The following is a 20523-nucleotide window of genomic DNA, read 5'->3' on the forward strand; positions in this document are numbered from 1 at the left end:
TGTCCCATCCTCCGCTCTGACCTGTGCCCACACTGCCCTCCCCACCCCTCCTCCAGCACGCTGCCCCTCCCCCAGCCCCGTCCTTCACCCACTCACACCCCCGGAAGGGGGAGGATAGGGAACCTCTGTGCAGAGTGGAAACAGTGGCAGCAGCTATGGTGACAACCTCACATCTTTGTCCAGTGCCTGCTGCCAACATCTGGCTGAGTCCCAACACCAGCCTTTGGCAATTCACTGTTTCATCCTCTGAAACTGGGCTCAGGGAGCAGCTGCCTGCCCTGTCCCAACCTCCCTCCTGCTGTCCCTTCCTCCTTGAGCACTTTTCCCTGGACCCGGTGCTGGGAGCCTCCTCCTCTCCCCATCCGGATCACCACTCACTTGCTACTTCCTCCAGGAAGCCTCCCTGGATGGCACCTCTGACTCTTTCCTGTGGTGGCCACACTGGTGCCTTCTACTTTTTTGGGGGGTGGGGCTGGTCACTGCAGGGTCTCCGGCACCTCAAGAGGGTAGGGGTGGCCAAGGGCTCAGGAAGGGGAGAGGAGCCAGCAAAAGCCAAGGAGAGTGAGGGAGTGGATGAATGAGCAAAGGAAAGAGCCGTGGCACTGTAGGGGAGGGGCAGTGTGGCCACTAGTGGCCGCCTGCCCCACCAGCTGCTCACATGGGGCCTGGGCAGGCACCTGCACCTCCACTCCCTCCCCTCTAGACTGAGAATGAGAGGACCCCCCCAGAGAGGCCGGCAAAGGCAACTGTATCCCCTGCAGGCACCCAGTGGGGACTCAGGCTGGTCTCAAACCCTGAGCCAGGGTAGGGTTCTTCCCAGGCTGGGGCCCTGGGTTGTCAGGAGTCTTGCCCAAGGCACAGAGCTGGGGTCCGCTCCTCGCCCACAGCTCCCATCTGCGCCCCACCTGGCAGGGCCACCCTGGCCCTGGGGCCCACAGTCTGGGGGATTCCGCCCCCTCCTCAGTGACTAGCTCTGGCTTTTCTGCAAGGCAGTTATTCAAAGGAGCCCCCCAGCATGTCGCCATCCAAGCCGGGAGGTGCCACCATAATCGTCAGTGCGAGGACTTGGAAGGGAGCTGGGATCATCCCGCTGCACAGAGCCAGCGCCGTAATTCAGTTTTAAAGCATGAAAAAAGGGCGTTGATGAAATTCCGCTATCAGCACCGAGCCAATATGCAAAATATCTCGCCCCCAATCAAATAGCTATTATGTTTTCATTTCCATTTCGGCGTCCGGCTTAATGAGCAGGAGACGGATGGGCGCGCGGGTGTCTGCTGGCTGTGATAACCGAGGGGCTCCGGGCACCGCAGGGTCCGAGCTCAGTGCTGTCCTGGCCACCAGTGACCACCACCGTGGCCCGTGAACAAGGCCAGGCAGGTGTGGTCTTGGCCACTGACCTCTGCCGGGCCAGGCAGCAGGGCTGGCATCACCCTCCCTTCAGGCAGTCCTGGGGCGAGGGAGGCATGGAGGCCGTGTCTGGCTCGGGGAAGGGCCACGTGCTGGGTGCAGGTCTGAGGTTCCTGTCCCGCCGCCCCCACCACTGCCTCCTCCCCAGGGCCACGGTCAGCGCAGCTAATGAGTCCGCCATGCTGGGCCTCGGTTCACTCACCCATGAAGTGGGCGGGACTCGGCTTCCCGCTGTGGTGTTGGGATATGGTGTTGGCGAGTGGAATTCCCGTGATGGCTGTGCCCAGGGTCCCCCTTACCCCCTCCACTCCACCCTGCCACAGTCACCACCACATCCCCGCACTGTCCTCTTCCCCCTCCTCCGAGCGCCCTGTCCCCATGCACTTTCCTGACCGCCCCTACCTGCTGAGGTCTGAGCGGGCCCCACATTCCCCATCCTAAATGAAACTGGAAGATGGCCTCACCGGGCTACGTGGGTGCAGGCGGTCCAGGGAGGGAGTTTGTGAGACACTGGACACGGCCCATCCAGTCTCAACCATGCACACCCTCCCCCATTTCCCAGGACGTGTGCTGGCGACAGCTCGTGTTCACTGAGCAGCTGGCCTGTGTGGGGCCCCGAGGACGCTGGCAGCCGCACATTTCATCTCCTGAGGCGGGAGCTGCTGTGGCTTCCATCTGTAGTCCAGGACACTAAACACAGAGAAGTTCAGTGGCTTGCTCGAAGTCACACAGCAAGGACACAGCAGCTGTCAGCCTGCCTGGCCGTGGCCTGGCCTGCTCCAGCTGTTGGCATCACTGGGCAGAGGGAGAGTCCCCAGAGATTCTTGGGGGGTCTTTGCCAGCCCTGGGCATGGGGGAAAGCAGCAGAGAGCAGCCATGGCCCACAGATGCCCTCAGCCAGCAGGGGTCCCAGTGCTCTGTTGCCCACCTGGACACGCCCCAGAGACCCCAGGTGGGCACAGAAGGGACTGGTACTGACTCAGGGGCTCGGCAAGGACCGGGCAGCTCTCTCAGGCGCCCAGGCGGGCCTGGGGCAGCATCTGCCTCGACGCGTCGTATCTGTGGGCTGAGAGCTATCTGCTGCGTGACGGTTGTCCTGCGTTATCAGTGCCGTTTTAATTGTGCTGGAACTGAAATTAGCCTGGCAGCCTTCTTCTCCACGCTCATCATCACGCCTTTGTGTGGAGCAGGCGCCTTTGTTCTCCTGTAAATGGGAGAACCCGTCACCAGCCCACGGCCTCCCTGGGTGTCTGAGACCCACCTGAGTGGGGCATGCTGGGGCTGCGTCCCTGTTCCAGTGCTCTGGTCCCCAAAGTCCCTGAAAGCAGGTGGCCTCAAGCCCATTTGCCAGACCTGGTGACTGAGGCCCTGAGGCCCTGAGGCCCTACCGCTGCTCAGCAGGAGGGACCACAGCTCCTGGGCAGCCCCTCCCAGCTCCACGCCCACCACAGGCCTCTCAAAAGGGGTGGAGCCGGGCTGCATAAGCTCAGTGTCCTGCAGGGCCGAGCTCCTCCTGACCTTGTGGATGGCACTGCCCGCTCATGGCCGAGCCCAGAGGCAGAGGGGAAGGCCACTGCAGCCACTTCTCTGCCCTGGTGTATGCTGAGGGAGAGCACTTGGGTCGGGCCTTTTGCCCCAGGGGCATGAGGTGGGCTGGTCGGGGGTGTGCCCAAACCCTGGAGCCTGTGCATGTGGGTGCTTTGATGGGAGGCTGCCAGCCCTTCCCTGGGGCTGGCTCCTGTGTGGTCTGAGCCCAGCCCCCTCCCGTAATTACAGCTCTGAGATGCTCTGAGGAGACCGGGACTCGTGGGTCCCAGCTGGAACCCCGGAGGCTGCACCCTGGGAAGGTGCAGGTGTGCCTCCTGTCAGAAGACCCTGTAGCTCCCCAGCCGCCCCAGCATGAGGGCCCACTCCTCCCCGTGACCTCTGAGGTCAGCAAGGCCCGGCCCCTGCCTGCCCTCAGCCTTGACCACCAGCACTCCCTGGCCCCCAACCTCCTCTTCCTCCGACACCTCCGTCCCCACCCGGATCTTTGAACACGCAGCCCCCTCTGCCATAGCTGTGTTCTCGGGGGCTGGTCTGGCACCAGCCACGCTGTCCCTCCAATCTGCTGACGCCAGCCCCTCCGCGTGTCTGTCCTTGTCCCTCACTGCACTTCTATCACTCGCTGCTGTTTTTGGCCGGGGCCCATGGATTGTTGTCTGACTGTCCCCACAGCAGCCTGGATGTCCCAGGCAGTGTTCAGCCATCTGGCGCGCCCCTGCACCCTGGAACCAAACCTGGCCCTCGGATGTCCGCAGAAGGCAGAAATAGGCGTCTGCCCCTCCAGGAGCAGTTTGGTGTGATGGCATCAGCCAGCCACAGCCTGCTCATGATCAGAGACGGGGCTGGAGTTCAGACACAGAAAATGCACCTTCCCGCCTCCCTCCTGCGTTGACTGGCTGGGGCAGTCTCGGACATCAGCCTGAAACTCAGTCACAGTAGTTCTCATTCGGTCGCATCTTCGGGGGTCTCTGACATGAGGCAGCTTCTGCACCCGGCCTTGGATGCTGGCGGGTGGCATTTTTGTTACTGGCGGGGCAGGTGTTTTGGGCGTCAGTGGGCTCCGCCTCTGGCCTGCCCATCTCCCTGCCATCTTCTGCCTTTCCCTGGAGAAACCTAGCAAAGCAGAGAGCGTGAACGGACTTGGAAGAGTGCAGGGGGGATCCACTGGAACCCCTTGACGCTGGCGCATGTGCGTGCCTCTGTGTGTTTTTCTGTGGAGGAGGCACTGGGCTTCCTCAGATTCCCAGAGGGGCCACGAGTCAGGAAAAGCCAGGGACCTCCAGGTCAGAGGCGCAGTCGCCGGCCAGTTCCCCGTCTGTGGCTGGCTTGCCTCCAGGAAGGGGAGCTCAGGCCTCCCCTCCGCCAAGAAGCCCTCTCTGCCCCGACAGCTCCTCTGACACGTGAACTTGCAGACACTCAGCGGTTCCCAGACTTTTCTTGTTCGTGTCCTGCTGTGACATCGGGGCTCAGCGGCTGTGGGACCTGCAGTCGGGGCTCAGGAGGGCCATGGCCCCTCCCACTCCTGAGTGGGTCTGGAGGCTCGGCCCCACCACGCCTCACACTGGACTGTACGGTGCTGGGCAGGTCAGGCCATGTGGAGGACGGATATGGAGGGGGCAGTCCCAGCATGCAGGCTGAGGCAGGGCCAGGAGCTGGGGAGCAGTCAGGCCGGCTGCGCAGGGGCATGTCTGTCCTCTGTTCACACGGTGGACACCGCCACCCGTCGCAGCCCCGCAGCGGACGTCAGCACGCGCTCCACAGCTACTGTGGCGCCCGGGGCAGCCACCCCTGCGCTTGGGCCTCGTGGCCTTGTCTGCCTTGTCACCTGTAGGTGGGCTCCTGGAGCCCCCACCCCGATGCCTGAGTCTCTGAGGGTCCCCACCCCTGAGGGAGGGCACTTCCGCCTCTGACGCTGCAGACACCTGTGCGCTGCTCGGTGAACTGTTCGCTCCACAAGTCTACAGGCAACTCCTTTGTTCGGGGCCTGTGCTGGGAGAAGGCATCACCCCCAGGGAGCTCCCAGACCATGGGAATGACTATAAGGGGACCGGGCCCCCGGGCAGGGCATTGGCAGTGATGCCAGGCAGAGGCCTTGGCGATGGTGACCCTCATGCTGGGCCTGCGGGACAGGGAGGGACCCATCGCTGCTCCAAGGCCTCCAGAGCAGGTGGGGGCCTGTCTCCGGGTGCTGGGGGGAGCAGGTGGGAGAGACAGGGGTGTGACTCTTCTCTGTCAAGAGTGGAATACGTGGGCACAGTGGAGGGCGGGGTCAGGGCAGGGAAGGGAGGGTGGGGCGGCCCTGCAGCTTTGGAATTGTTGGAGGGGATGGGGGTTCATCTAGGTTCGTCAGGTCTTTTGTTTTGAGACACAGGTGTCACTCTGTCACCCAGGCTGGAGTGCAGTGGTGCAATCGCAGCCTCCAACTCCAGGCCATGGGGACCCTCCAGGCTCAAGTGATCCTCCCACCTCAGCCCTCCTTGTGGCTGGGACTACAGGCATGTGCCACCACATCCAGCTAATTTTTGTATTTTTTATAGAGACAGGGTCTTGCCATGTTGCCCAGGCTGCTCTCAAATTCCTGGACTCAAGCAGTCCTCCTACCTCAGCCTCTCAAAGTGCTGGGATCACAGGTGTGAGCCACTGCGCCCGAATATCAAGTCTTGAGTACCTAAAGGGACCCCCCCAGCTAGCGGCGCCTGGCCTCTGAGCTCAGAGGGGTGCATACCCTCACCCCTGCCCAGCTGCCAACTCCACCTGGGCACCTGGGCTGTGGCTATGCCAGGAGGGGTCAGGAGGCAGGGATTCTCTCCCCAGAGCACCTCCCAACCCCTCTGCCTGTGTCCACAGGTTCCCTTGGAGACATGGAGGCCAGAGAGGAGGTGCTGTTGGCAGGTGCCAGCCACGTGGAGCAGAAGGCCACAGCACCTGAAGCCCCGAGCCCTCCCAGTACAGGTGAGTCCCACTGGCCTCTCGCCACACCTCCATCTCCACCAGCTGGGGCCTCCGTTGCTTAACTGTACCATGCACTTAGAGTTCAGTGGTGTCAGAGTGGCGTGGACCAGCTACACCCAGGAGTCCAGGACAGGTGTCCTCCAGCCAGGGGCCTGTGGCCTGGGGGGCTGGGTGGGGCTGGGGGTTCCCAGAGAAGGGAGAGACATGCACACCTACCACAGGTACGACCTGAAATCCAGCCCTCGTACAGATGAACAGACAGAGACCCAAGGTTGGATGTGAATCCATGCCCTTCCAGCCTCAGTAGGCCCTCCATGAAATGGGAACCATGAGGCCCCTTCTTGGGGGTCACGGGCCTTGTTGAGCTGCAGCCCCCACTGGTGTCCCACTTGGGCTGGGTGCTCAGTGGGTGCTGGGTGCACGGTGGGTACTGGGTGCACGGTGGTTGCTGGGTGCACGGTGGGTACTGGGTGCACGGTGGTTGCTGCGTGCAAGTGGGTGCTAGGTGAGCAGCGGTTGCTGGGTGCAAGTGGGTGCTAGGTGCACAGTGGTTGCTGGGTACAAGTGGGTGCTGGGTGTGCAGTGGTTGCTGGGTGCAAGTGGGTGCTGGGTGCACAGTGGTTGCTGGGTACAAGTGGGTGCTGGGTGCACAGTGGTTGCTGGGTACAAGTGGGTGCTGGGTACACAGTAGGTGCTGGGTGCGCAGTGGTGTCTCCGGCTAAGGCACCACACCCCATTCATAGACCAGAGAAGTTTCGTGACTTTCCAGTGTCACTCAGCTCTAGGGTGTCCTAGTAGGGGTCCCACCCAGGTCTGGGTTTAGCCTGATTTCCTCCACCCTCTCTGGGCACCTCCACACTCCCTGGGCCCTCCTGGTGGCCATTTCCTTGGGGCAGGTCATTTGCTAAGCCAGGAAGAGGGCCTGCCTTCCAGGGAGAGAGTTACCCTGACATACGGAGGCCTTCAGGAGCCTCCAGACACACCAGAGACCCTGGGAGGAGGGGCCTCACTGGGATAGAGGTGCCGGGAGAGGTCAGCATGTTCGCCCCCATTTTCCAAGGTCTCAGAGAGACAGCAGCAGGTCGTGGGGTGGGCTCTGCCCCCCTCCCCCTACTCCACTTGGAGCCCCAGGTACCGATCTCACACCCACCCCGTGCATGAAACCCTCTGCACACAGACTGTGAATTACCCCCACTCCAGCATGGAGGAGATATGACCATACCCAGGCCGTTTGGGAGGGTGCTGGGGGGTGACAGGACCTGGAGTGGAGGGAAGACCTGAGGGGAGGTGACACTGAGCAGGGACCCCAAGGATGTGTGGCACTGCCCCTGATGGCTGGAGGGATGCCAGGGGTCAGTGACAGCAGGTGCAAAGGCCCTGAAGCCATCGGGGCAGGGGAGGGTTACACAAGGGTCTGTGGCCAAGGGGCTGGGTGGGGATCCCAGGCCAACCATGGTCTCTGGCTTGGGAGGGGGGCTTCTCAATGAGGACCCCCAACCCAGCACTCCCATTCTAAATGTCAGAGTCCCACAGGTCTAGGAGCCCAGCAGGCCTCATCCCCCAATCTGCACACAGCCAGCCTGCTGGGCCTGGGCCCCTTTTTCTGGCAGCAAGCCCCTGGGGTCACCAGAGCCAGTGGGACTCAAACCCAGGGCTGGGGCTGCCGTCTCTCCCGGCTCACCCAGGGACATTCCTGCCCCAGGACAACCAGGCCGCCTGCAGGGGTCCAGCCCAGCCTCTGGTGAGGCCTGGGACCCACTGGCTGCCACCCTCCCTGTCCTTGCCACCATCGCGGTCAGCACACGTGGCTGGTGGTGCAGCCAGAACCCTCCCTGGCCTGTCCCAGCCGGGGCACTTAACCCTCCCGTAGCCTCAGCTTCTGCATGTGCAGGCAGGGCGCCAGCCCCTCAGTGGCCGTGGGAAGAGAACCCGTGTGGTACACGTGGACTGTGAAGACCTGGGCTGTCACCGCCGCCAGCCTCAGTGGTGCATGCAGCTGCTGCCAGCCGGCCGGCTGCAAGAAGCCCAGGTGGAGGGGCCACAGCGAGGGGCAGGCAGCGCAGGGCTGGTGGACTTTGACCAAGGCCAGCTTCCGGGGGAGCCAGGCGCCTTATCTGATCTAGGAGCCAGGGCTGCATGGGGGCGAGGGCGGGGCCGGGGAAGGAGCTGGAAAAAACAGCCCGGGCTGCACCTGGCACAGGCCGTGGTGATGGCGTGGCGATAGGCGAGATAAGACGGGGCACAGGAGCGGTGTCTGCCGCTTGGCGGGTCCAGCGAGGCTCCCTCGCAGTGGCTGGAGCTCAGATGCCAGCCACTTTGATTTATAGCCAAAAATAATAGGACTTTTATACCGTGTGATTGACTTACTTGATGTTAATCACAGCCCTTATCGAGGGTATTAATAATCTGTGGCCACGTGACGTCACCGGGGGTGGGGGGGCTTTATGGGATCACATCGATCGGGGCTGAGGTGGTTATCAGGCCAGCTGGGAAGGCAAACATGCCCTTTGGGCTGGAATTGGTGCGGGGCTGGGTGGAGGGGCCCCCAGCTGCCGGCAGAGGGGACCGGGAAATTGGTGTGGGGCCAGGTGGAGGGGCCCCCAGCTGCCAGCAGAGGGGACCGGGGAGCTGGCAGCCACATATGTGCCTGCTGGGTGGGGCAGGCTGGTGGGCTATTGTGAGCCCTAATTATCAACAGCAGCTGGAATAACAATTATCATTGCTACAATTAATGAGGGATGGGGGGTTTTAAAAGACCAAGAGGAAAACTGGGATGTCTCTCCCACCCCAGTTAGAGTGAGCCAGGAGGGTGGGCGGCTTTGGGCCCCAGCTTCCCCACCTGGCACCTCAGCGTCCCTCCCAGCCACAGGGAGGGGCAGCTCAGTGCCCGGCGCTCAGTAGGGATGTGGCGGTCTTTTCCCCTCTGCAGATGTTAACTCACCCCTGCCACCGCCGTCCCCCACGTCCCCAGGAGGCCCCGAGGAGCTGGAGGGACAGGAACCAGATCCCAGGCCCAGGGAGGAAGAAGAGCCACGCAGCCCCTGGACCGGGCCAGGTAACCAGCCCCTGGCAACGGGGCCACATGGGGGCTGGGGAGGTGTGTAGGTTGCTGGAGACCCACTGGGCGAGGCCTGTGCCTGGTTCAAAGCTCAGCCAACCTGTGCAGCTGGTGTATCGCTGGAGCTGGGCACCCACGCACCAATCCCAGCCTCACGTGGAGCACAAGGAATCACTGGGGGATTCCTTGGTCAGAGCCTGGTCTTGGCTGCAGAATGAAAGCTAGTGTGCTGACCGGGCAGGAGTCCCAGGAGATGGGGAAGGCAGGGAGGTGGGAACAGGAGGCTGCTTCTGAGCTGCCTGGCCCTTGGCCTTCCCAGCCACACGGGGATTCGGAGTTGTGCTGAGGTGGCCAGGCAGGCACTCAGGCCTGAAGGGCAGGACCCCACCCCATTCCACTCCAGGGTGGCTGCAGGCCGTGGGGATGGAGTCCGAGCCACACAGCCCCATGGGGCCTGGGCCCCAGGTGCATCCCCGAGGGTGGATTGGTGGTGCTAGCTCGTCACTCCGCTCTGTGATTTGTAGCTGGAGTTCTGACCCCGGAAGTCCCATGAGCATGTTCTCCCTGCGGCCCCTTCGGCAGCTGTGAATCCCATTGATTTGTGAACGCAGGAAACACCGGCAGTCAGGTTGTTTCCATCGTCCCTGATAAATGCCGAGGCCCGAGGAACCAGAGTAGCGGCTGGGGTGGCTTCCCAGGGCTGCCCAACCAAAGCCATTGTGGAAGCTGGTGGACGAGGGAGGAAAGGGGCCCAACAGAAGCAGGATGGGGTGGCAAGGGCCTCTGTGGAGGAGGACAGCGTGGGGAGGGCCGGGCACACAGCAGGGAGCAGGTGGTCATCAGAGAGCGCTCCAGAGATCTCAGTGACACCAGCAAGGCCTGTCTGTGGAGCGAAAGCGTGTGGTGAGGGCTCGCCGTGCTGGGGAGCAGGGAAGGCTTCGCTGAGGCTGAGGGACACTATTCTTTCCTGGGGGCCAAGATGGAGCGGGGTCAGCGAGGTCCCAGCAGCGAGCGGGGTGTGTGTGATGGGCGTGTGTGCCTGCCGCAGGGCAAGTAGGCAGCGGCACGTTCGGGGTGAGGCGTGCTCCTGTAATGCAGCCTCTTTCCACACAGGGCAGCCGGGGCCAGGGAGGGAGGGGCGGGCCTGGCAGCCACAGCCAAGAGGCTGGCCTGGCCCCACGGGGAAGCTGAGTCACGCCTGCGTAGGCTGTGGGGCTGCCCAGGGCTCTCTGGGGCCTCATGGCCACAGGTCCTCACAGGCTCCCTCTGCCGTCCCCAGGAGGGGGACCAGGCGTCCAGCACAGCAGATGATGTGTATTACCCAACTGGGACCCAGAGACAGCAGAAATTTGCCGGCTGCACGTCTTCTCCTCAGTGACAGCAGGTCGGGGGCAGGCCCAGGGCACACCTGTCGGGGGTCTCGGTTGGGCGCTGGCGCCTCATGCCCTCGCTGCTGAGTCAGTGTGACAGGTAGGCCTTTGCAAACACAGGGCAGTGCTGTGGGGTTGGGGAGGGCTGCCCTGATGGCCTCAGTGTCCCCAGCTGTAGAATAGGGTAGCAGTGGAGACGACCCCCACAGTGGCAGGGACCCTTGTGTACCTGTGGGACCCGGCTGACCACTGGGCATACAGGGTGTTGTGCTGTCCTCACGCCAGTCTCAAGAGGGGTTGAGATGGTGACCCCAGTCCCCACAGGAGGGAACCCCGCCTGTCCGAGGTCACGTGGCTGGGAGGCGGTAGAGCTGAATTTGGGCCTGGAGCTCACAGACACTGGGCTGCTCATCACTTCCCAGGTCCCTGCGGTGTTGAGAGGGGTTAGATCAGCCTCTCGCTCTGCAGATGGAGGAAGCCCTGGGGGCCGGAGCCTGGCGCTGGGAAGGGCTGGGCCCCTGAGGCTGCTGCGGTGGTTTGGGGCTGGGGTGCACCCCCCAGCTTCCTGTGGGGCATCCCCGGGCCCGGGCGGCACCCTATCGGCTCCCGCAGATCCGAATTTCTGTGCAGTGGGTGGCGATGGGCTGATACGCGGCCGCCGGCCAACCGCTGCTGTGGCCACGGCTATCAGGCCCGCACAGGCCGGCTGTCACCCACAGAGCAGCCGGGGAGCCTCCGTGGGCTCTTATCTCTTGGGGCCGCCCGTGCGTCGATGGCCAGCAGGGCTTCGCAGGGGCTGGCGGGGCAGTGGCTGCGAAGGTGGTGCCTGGCCAGGTGGCAGGTCCAGTGGCCGGGTGCCGTGGGGGATCGGCCGGCTTTGCGCGGCTTGTCCTGGCATCTCTGCTTCCTGTCTCCAGACCTGTCTCTGGTGCTCTGTGTTGTGTGAGCGCCTCTCCCTCCACCCTCCCTCCCTCCCTCCCCGCCTCCTCCCTCTCCCTTCCTCTCTCTCTCTCTCTCTCGTTCTCCTTCTGTCTCCCTCCCTCACTGACCCTCTTTCTCTCTGTGTCTCTCTCCCTCGCCTCTGTCTCTGCCCCTGTCTGTCTCTGCCCTGTCTCTCCCAGCTTCTCTAGGTCTGTTTCGTGGTCTCTGGCCCACAGCTGCACCCTACCCCACCCATCCCCGACTGTAGGAAACAGCACAGGCCCCAGCCCCTCTGAACCTGCCCGGGACCCTGTTCTCGAGGCAGCCTGGGAGGTACCATCCACCCTTCCTATATGGGGTGGAAGGAGTGCCAGCTTTCACCGAGGAACACTCTGTACCCCATGGCTTTGGGGAGGTAACTGGGCCCTGAGCCTGCTTCCCACCTGTCCTGCTTGTGGATGGGACCCGGACTCACAGGTGTCCTGGGAACCCTCCGACCCCAACCCCAGTTCGGCCCATTTCCCAGGGAAAGTGCCTGGGCGCCCAGGAGGCGGACAGTGTGAGCCCAGCAGAGAGGCCCAGCCCTGGCACCTCCCCCAACAGCTCCACCGTGCTTGCAGCCAGGCTGCCCTGTCCCTGGTGGTCAAGGCCCCAGGCAGGTGGGCATGAAGACTCCTTGGAGGCACCCATGTGATACCAGGCAGGAGGGCCTCACAGCCCCTCTCTTCCTCCCTGGGGACACCCAAGAGGCCCCCAACACCCACTGCAAACATAAGTGAGGTCCTGGACACACGAAGACTTTGTGAGCAGCAGAGAGCTGTCCAGGCGTGAAAGCGGCTGTTGTCTTGACTTCCCCTGGTATCCGGAGCCTGTGACTGCCCCTGCGTCCCTGCCTGGCCCCCTCCTGGCCCTCCTTGATACCTGGTGGTCCCAGAGCCCTAAAAGGAGGCCAGGGAGTCATTCAGTGGGTGCTGGGTTTTGTTTTCAAAAGCTCTGATCTCTGAACTTCAAGTGCCTTTGCTCTTGAGCACCAAGGCTGCAAATGGGGCGCCTTGAGCTGCTCTGAGCAGGAGCGCAGGCCCCGCAGCCCCAGCCCCATGGAGTGACCACAAGCAGGCCTGCTGGCTTCTCCAGGACTCAGTTTCCTCCTCTGTAAGATGGATGGAAGGAGAGCCACGGCTGCAGGAAGCCTCCGTGAGAGACTGCGCAGTTTGTGGCACAGAGTGGCTGGGACTGGCTTCCCAGACCTTGGCTGCGGGCCATTGGCTTGTCGTCCGCCCTGGGCAGCCTGGGTTATGCAGATTGCAGGGGGGTGCAGGCAAGTTCTGTGGGAAGAAGCCGCCATCTGCAATGCGGAACCCCCTTTCCACGGCTGAGAGGCAGCCGAACAGGGGCAGGGAGCAGCCATCATGTGCCCCCGTCTCACCGCGGCCTCATGGCAGCTCACCCCCAGAGCCTGTTACCTGCCCGGCACCAGAGAGGTGTCCAGGTGGGAGCCAGGGACCCATGAGTAAAGCAGGATGCCCCGCCGAGGTGAGAGCCCCGGGCAGAGCCTCATCACAGGGAGCGGTCACAACACTCCAAACCCTGCCGTCAACACCGAAACCAAACCCAGCAAGCAAGGGGGAAGCAGGGAGAGGGGCTGATTCCAGGAGGGAGCATCTGGGGCCTCCAGGGTGAGCAGGCCCTGCGATAGACAGCGGAGGGTTCATCGGAGGTCACAGCCCTGCATGGGCGGGAGGACGCAGGGCCTGAGTTGGGGCTGAGGAGGGCGGGGGGGGCGCGGGAGTGTAGCCTGGTCCGTGGGGCCTGTGGCGTTGGACTCCAGTGAGGCAGCAGGAGGGGCCGGCAGAGGAGATAAGGGCCGGGGTCTGACCCCGGGGGTGCCTTGGGGAAGGGACCTTGGGTGGGGGCAGAGCTGGTCACCTGTTCCCTCTTCCTCCCTGGAGCCTCCGGCCCAGATGCAAAGGGAGGGGTGCGGCAGTGGCGGCGGAGAGCTCCTGTTTTATCTTTGAAATGTCCTTGCGTGCTGGAGGGGCGCTGCTTAGGATTCTGCTATGCAGAGGGCTCAGCCATAGTCTGTAATCCCAGCACGTGCCCGGGAGCCGCTCGGCCTTGGCGCTTACCACACGCCATCCCATCGTGGGTGTGGGGCCGAGTCCTGGTCCTCCTGGGCATCCCACTCTTGCCCTGGAAAATGGAGGCACTGGAACGTGCCAGCCCACTGGGACTTGGAGGGGTGGAGCTGGGGTCCCATTTGGCTCCCTGGGGTGCTGGGCTGGCCCAGTTCATGGCCCCTGTGTGGTCATCTGCCAGGAGAGTAATGGTGCAGGCCAGGCCACAAGGAAGCAGGTGCAGGAAGAGGCTGAAGAGCTTGGGAGCTGGACCCTGGCATGTGGAGTCCCCTCTCCCTGGCAGCCCTCCAGGCCAGCCTGGAGGTGGGAGGGCCACAGGCAGAACTCAGGCCACAGGCAGAACTGCCCATGAGGTTGGGCAGAACTCAGGGGAACTGGCTCAGAGGACAGCTCCTCTCCCTGGACCGCCTGGGGCACTCAGGAGGCCTCACTTGTCTGTCCTTCTAGCCCCGAACCTGCCCATCTATGCCAGTGCAGAGGAGGCACCTGGTCTGCTGGGTGGGCAGAGTGAGTCTCCCCCCGGCTCTGTGTGTGTCTGTCTGGGAGGCGGTGTGGGGCAGGAATGCAGGGTGGGGAGGACGGCCTCAGACCCAGCACTAAGGGCAGGCCCGTGCCCAGGGCACCATGCTGGCTGGGGAGGGCCCACAGAGGTCTCCCACCACTCTGTGTGTGTGAGGTGACAGGAGGGCACCCTGGCTCTGTAGGCCCAGGACGGAAGGTGGGCAGCAGGAGCCTACTTGGCAGCCAGCATGGTGGGGTCCTCAGGCATGGGGTCCCTTTCACCAGGAAGCGTCTCGGGGCCTAGAGCTGTTTCCTGGAAACCAAATGTATAAAACAAAACACAACTGGGCCGTGGGGACGGGGGGTGCTAAGGCAAGAAGAGCCCGGGCAGGGTCGGCCATGACATGGGAGCTGCAGTGGTCTGGGGCAGAGCGTGTCTGCACCACACACGGGCTCCGGGGCAGGCTCTTAGCAGCGACACCCAAGGCTCCCGGCTGAGCCTGGGCTCCGTGCGGCCCCTCGGCCATCCCGGGCAGGGCAGGGCACTACATCCCGAAGTCCTCTGGAGCCGAGGGAGGAAGCTTCCGCAGGGCAGCCAGCGATGGCGTCCGCTGCCCTTGGGGATCAGCGAGAACTTTCCTGGCAGGCTCAGCCCATGTCCCCTGCCTGGCCTTCTAGAAGGGTCTTCCATGAGGAGGGACCAGCCTTGGCAGAGGTGACAGGCCCAGGATGTGATGGTGGTAGGCTGGCTTTATCCTGAGAGCACAGGGCGGGGGGTCCCAGGCGGGAGCCCGGCCTGGGACACGGGCTGGCTAGGCACTTGGGGACCTGACCCAGGCGCATCACCCAGGCTCAGCCCTGGCCTGTGCAGTTCCTGGGCCAGCAATCCCCATGAAGCTCAGACCCCAACCCACCCTACTGACTCCAGGGGAAGCCGGACATTTGCTGGGAGAGGGGCCTGGGGTTCACCAGGCCCGAGACCTAACAGGGGGCTCCCCTGACCCCTGAAGCCCCTGGTCACATACACGGGGCTGGAGGGGATGGCCCCTTGCTGGGCATTTCCTGTGTGGAGGCATTCTCGACTCCGGGCACACACACTCTCACGTCCAGCAGCCAGTCCTGCAGGGAGGGCCGAGCTGGCGCGCACTCGCCAGTTAGGGAAACGGAGGCTCGGCGAGGTGAGGCAACCTGGCTACGGTGGCCCAGCCTGGGTGGACGTGTGGCTGGGACGGAGCGGCAGTACTGTGGGTCGGGGCGGTCGGGCCTGCTCTGGACTCACTCCGCCTCAGGGCCTGGAGCTCTTTCCCGGGACCACCATGGACAAAGCGAATCCAACTGTCAACACAGCAAGCCATGCCTTTCCCTGCTCCATCTCAGGCCCTGGTGGCAGACACGGGAAGGCTGGCCACGTCCCAAAGGCACTGCCAGCAAGCGGGGGCACTCCCAAGTGTCAGGCTGGGTGTGAGAGGTGGGGGGGGGGCGGCAGGTGGGCGGCCCCGGCCTCGCGCCAAGGCGAGAGGAACACAGGGGAGCCGGGTCAGGTGTGCACACGGGGGTGGCTCAGGACCCCGGCAGGGATGGGATTCAGAGGAGTCAGGGCAGGGTCTCAGTGCCGGGGACCACGAGGAGCCGCCTCGGTTTTCTTGGCTGTAAAATGGGTATCCTGAAGTGTTTTGGGGGATGTTCGTCTGGGTGCAATGCTGTGAGTGGTCTGGGCCGGCACCGGGCACTGGAGCGGGCGGCTGCTGTGAGGTCGGGCACACTGTATCTGCAGCTTCCTGCCTGGGGCCCACGCAGCGTTCCCCGCCCCAGGGTCCCGGCGGGGCCGGCCCAAGGCTGGGAATCCTCACCTGAGTGTGCGAGGGCGTCCGGCTGGTTATCTGGGCCGAGCTCCCTCTGACTAATCTCCTGGCCTAGCGTCTATGCAGACCTCAAGGCGAGGCCGCGGTGGGGCGGCCTGATGGACAGCGGGAAGATGGGCCGATAGGCGCCGCTCGCTCCCGCCTCCCCCTCCCCGGCAGGCGTGGGTGGGAAACCATTCCAGCCGTTCCGCCTTATCAGCCGCCGGCGCTGCCCCCGATAGTGCTATTAGTCTTAGATTAACAGCGGGGGACGGGGCCCTGGCGGATGGCAGGGGTCAGCCTGGGGTCAGCTCCAGAGACCAGGCCCTGTGCTGGCTCAGGAGCTACCTCCTCTGGCTGTCCCAGGGATGAAGGGTCCACCCGGAGGGTCCCCACTGGGAGCCTCAGACCCCTCCTGGAGGGCCACATGCCTCTGAGACCCCTGGGGGCCCCGCGCCTGGCTGGACCGCCCACTTCACAGCTGGGCAGATAGGGCCTTGAGAGCTGGAGCCGGATGCCGAGGAGGGAACGTGTGTCTCACGGCCATGCCACTCCCCCTGCTGTGTGCTGAGCACTGCGGGGCCAGGCTCCCATCAGGTGCTGGGCGAAGACAGGGATGGTTCTGCTGGGGACGTGTGCAGTAGAGGGACACGTGTCCCGGAACCAGAAGGAACACGGTGTCCCACCAGGGAGTGGTCAAGAGAAGGGGGTGGCACATTCGGTGTGAGGCACACGCTCAGGCCAGCACAGCCCAGGCCTTCCGGGAGCTGGACCACCCCAAATCATGGCAAGGCAGGAACGCCATGTGTCCGAGGGGCAGGCAGAGCCAGCCTCACTGAGCCGACGCTTGAGTTCCGAATGAGTGAGGGGCGTCTGGAAACGCTGTCCCAGGCTGAGGCTGCAGCACAGAGAAGTCCCTGAGAGGGGACTTCTCTGTGCTGATCTGGGGGGGCGCAGGGGTGAGGCGGCAGCGAGCTCAGAGCCCAAGGCCCCATCATGTCGGGCCTGCGGCCGCAGAGGACACTTATCTTAGAAACAGTTCAGAGGGTGCAGGCTCTCGCCGGCATGGCCCTGGGTGGTTGGCGTGGACACCGGCTGCCCCCAGCCCTGAGCGTTCCCATGACACACTTCCCTCCCCTCTCCCAAGCACTGGCCCTGGGCCTGGCTGCACCTCCAGACCCCAGGACTCCAAATCCTCTCCTCCAAGCAAAGCCCTGTGGGTGGAGCCCCTGGACAGGGTTGAGGTTGGGGCCAAAGCCATCCACAGTCCCCGAGGCCAGCTCCCCTTTGTCCCTGGCTCCCCCACAGCCCCTGTAGTGCCCCCGTGGCCAGGCTGCGAGCACCCTGGGGTCTAGCTGACCTCTTGCACCCACCCTGGCCCTGGCCACATGGAAAACGGCTCCTGGGCCTGGCTCTGACTTCAGCCTCCACACCAGGAGAGTCTCCTGGGCCTCAGGTGCTGCAGCCACAGGCAGAGCAGGCAGTCAGAGGGCGGCTCTTGCGTCAGACGGCCATCCCATCAAACCTTCCCTCCGCGGAGCCCACCGCACTCACTCCCTCCCTCACACTTCCATTTATTGAGTGCCAGCTGTGTGCCAGCCCTGTGTTAGACAGGGAATGCACGGTGAGCAAAGCAGACCCCAGTGCGGCCTCCAGAGCAGCCGCCATGGAGGAGAGAGCGGCCTCCGGGCCGTGCAGCAGGCGGAGATGCAGGCCGGTGCCCGGGAAGCCAGGTGCTGAGGCCCGGGGTGGGGCCTGCCCAGCTGACTTGGGAGGAGCAAAGGGGCCAAGGGGCGGGCAGGCAGGACCGGGCACGTGGATGCAGTGGAGACTGGTGCCAAGCAGGCTGGGCACGGGGCAGGTCCATGCACAGTGGGGGGGGGTCCCACCTGGGTGGCATCTGGACCCCACTGGCTGGGTGGAGGGCAGCTTGGGGGCAGACGTAGGGAGATCTGGGGAAGGGCTTGGCTGAAGTGGGCGCTGTCTGGCAGCCTGGCAGCAGGCACCATGTCCCTGTTCACAGACAGAAAACTGAGTCCAGGAGACTTCAGGTAGCCTCCCCACCCCCATGCTGGGGAGAGGCCGAGCAGGCATGGAGCCCACAAGCCTGCCTGCCCCCCAGGAGAGAGCCCACACCCACCCAACCAGCTTCTCCGGGCCCAGCCCCCAGGGTCCCGTGGGCTCCTGGACCCCTCCATGGCCCCATGCCAGCAGAGGGTGTGCAGACAGTGGACACCCCATGAGAGGCACAGCCAGGGTCCTGGCTCTCCAGCCGTCCTAGCAGTCGGGGGGAGCCTGGCTGCCTGCCGTGCTGCCCGCTGGCCTCACTCACCTTCCGGGAGCAGCTATCTGTGGCCAGGGCAGCCTATCTTGGCCACAAGCGCTAATCAAGCTGGCTTCCTCCTCCACCCTCCCACCCAGCTTCCTGCCCCCGCCATCCCCCACCACCAGCCCCCACCCAGGCCCCGCCGTTGCCCTCCCGGCCCCTCCCAGACACATCTCGAGGGCAAGCCCACCAGCATCACTGGGCGAGCCCCTGGAGCTCCAGCCGCTGCCCAGAAGCTTCTCTCCTGGGCCTGACCCATGGCTGGGGCGCAGCCAGCTCCCCTCTGCGCTGTGGCCTCTCAGGAAGGCCACAAGGACTCTGGGGACGGTGGGCAGGCGCTGGGCAGGCCACGAGCATGTTGCCGGCAGCTGCTGCCTCGGCTGCCCTGGTTCCCACCACCACAGCCCATGTCACCACCAGCGTGGGCACCATGACTGTCACCAGCACAGGGACAGCGCTGTTACACAGTGCTGCTGGTCCGGCCACAGCCACCTCGCTGGTGCTGTCACTGGCACCTCTGGGTCATGCCATCACCTTGCTGGGACTGTCATTGTTACTGGCACTGGCTCTCCTGCTGGCACAACGGCAGACACAGCCTCCAGGTGCCACCTCTCAGTGCAGACCTGGGGCCCGTTGTGCCCTCTTGTGGGCTCAGGGTCCTCGTCTGTGCGATGCGGACGGGACAGGTCAGGCTGCCTGGGGCTTTCTTTCCCAACTCATCTTCATGGTCAGCTGAGATCCTGTCCACCCTGGGCTAAGCTGGGTCCTGGCACAGTGCTGGGCCCGAAGGTGGCCTTGGTGTCCTCATGTACCCGACAGGCACAGCGGCCCTCCCTGTGGGGGTGCTGCCTTGGCTGGGGATGTGTCAGGGTCTCTAAGGCCAGCCCCTCCCCACACTGGCCTGGCTTCTCCACCTCCACCTGCCCCAGGAGGGAAACTGAGGCACCGCTGCTGCTAATGGAGATAGCCGTCCTGGGTGCTGGGTCTTCCCCCCAGTGCTGGTGGTGATGAAGATAGCAGTCCTGGGTGCTGGGTCCTCCCTCCAGTGCTGGTGGTAATGGAGACAGCGGTCGTGGGTGCTGGGTCCTCCCTCTACTGCTGGTGGTGATGGAGACAACGGTCGTGGGTGCTGGATCCTCCCCCAGTGCTGGTGGTGTTGGAGATAGCAGTCCTGGGTGCTGGGTCCTCCCTCCAGTGCTGGTGGTGATGGAGATAGTGGTCCTGGGTGCTGGGTCCTTCCTCCAGTGTTGGTAGTGATGGAGACAGCGGTTGTGGGTGCTGGGTCCTCCCTCCAGTGTTGGTAGTGATGGAGACAGTGGTTGTGGGTGCTGGGTCCTGCCCCCAGTGCTGGTGGTGATGGAGACAGTGGTCCTGGGTGCTGGGTCCTCCCCGCAGTGCTGGTGGTAATGGAGACAGCGATCCTTGGTCCTGGGTCCTCCCCCCAGTGCTGGTGGTGATGGAGATAGTGGTCCTGGGTGCTGGGTCCTCCCCACAGTGCTGGTGGTGATGGAGACAGTGGTCCTGGGTGCTGAGTCCTCCCCACAGTGCTGGTGGTGATGGAGATAGCGGTCCTGAGTGCTGGGTCCTCCCCCCAGTGCTGGTGGTGATGGAGATAGCGGTCCTGGGTGCTGGGTCCTCCCCCCAGTGCTGGTGGTGATGGAGATACTGGTCCTGGGTGCTGGGTCCTCCCCCCAGTGCTGGTGGTGATGGAAACAGTGGTCCTGGGTGCTGGGTCTTCCCCCCAGTGCTGGTGGTGATGGAGATACTGGTCCTGGGTGCTGGGTCCTCCCCCCAGTGCTGGTGGTGATGGAGATAGCGGTCCTGAGTGCTGGGTCCTCCCCCCAGTGCTGGTGGTGATGGAGATAGCGGTCCTGGGTGCTGGGTCCTCCCTCCAGTGTTGGTAGTGATGGAGACAGCGGTTGTGGGTGCTGGGTCCTCCCCCCAGTGCTGGTGGCGATGGAGATAGCGGTCCTGGGTGCTGGGTCCTCCCTCCAGTGTTGGTAGTGATGGAGACAGCGGTTGTGGGTGCTGGGTCCTTCCCCCAGTGCTGGTGGTGATGGAGACAGTGGTCCTGGGTGCTGGGTCCTCCCCCCAGTGTTGGTAGTGATGGAGACAACGGTCGTGGGTGCTGGGTCTTCCCCCTAGTGCTGGTGGTGATGGAGATACTGGTCCTGGGTGCTGGGTCCTCCCTCCAGTGCTGGTGGTGATGGAGATAGTGGTCCTGGGTGCTGGGCCCTGCCCCCAGTGCTGGTGGTGATGGAGATATCGGTCCTGGGTGCTGGGTCCTCCCTCCAGTGTTGGTAGTGATGGAGACAGTGGTTGTGGGTGCTGGGTCCTGCCCCCAGTGCTGGTGGTGATGGAGACAGTGGTCCTGGGTGCTGGGTCCTCCCCGCAGTGCTGGTGGTAATGGAGACAGCGATCCTTGGTCCTGGGTCCTCCCCCCAGTGCTGGTGGTGATGGAGATAGT

At 64.0% G+C, this 20523-nt stretch overlaps 1 protein-coding gene across 2 annotated transcripts in view; it reads left to right on the forward strand.

Annotated features, from left to right (window-relative positions):
- ZFPM1 (zinc finger protein, FOG family member 1) overlaps positions 1-20523 on the forward strand; it is a 76021-nt gene that overhangs the window by 25840 nt on the left and 29658 nt on the right. For both annotated transcript variants that reach the window (XM_039463374.2, XM_074401260.1), the window contains exons 2-3: positions 5800-5904; positions 8834-8959. In XM_039463374.2, the coding sequence (XP_039319308.1) occupies positions 5800-5904; positions 8834-8959 (231 nt within the window). The remainder of the gene's footprint in view (positions 1-5799; positions 5905-8833; positions 8960-20523) is intronic.

This window comes from Saimiri boliviensis, chromosome 1, assembly GCF_048565385.1.
Source record: "Saimiri boliviensis isolate mSaiBol1 chromosome 1, mSaiBol1.pri, whole genome shotgun sequence".
Lineage (NCBI taxonomy): Eukaryota > Metazoa > Chordata > Mammalia > Primates > Cebidae > Saimiri > Saimiri boliviensis.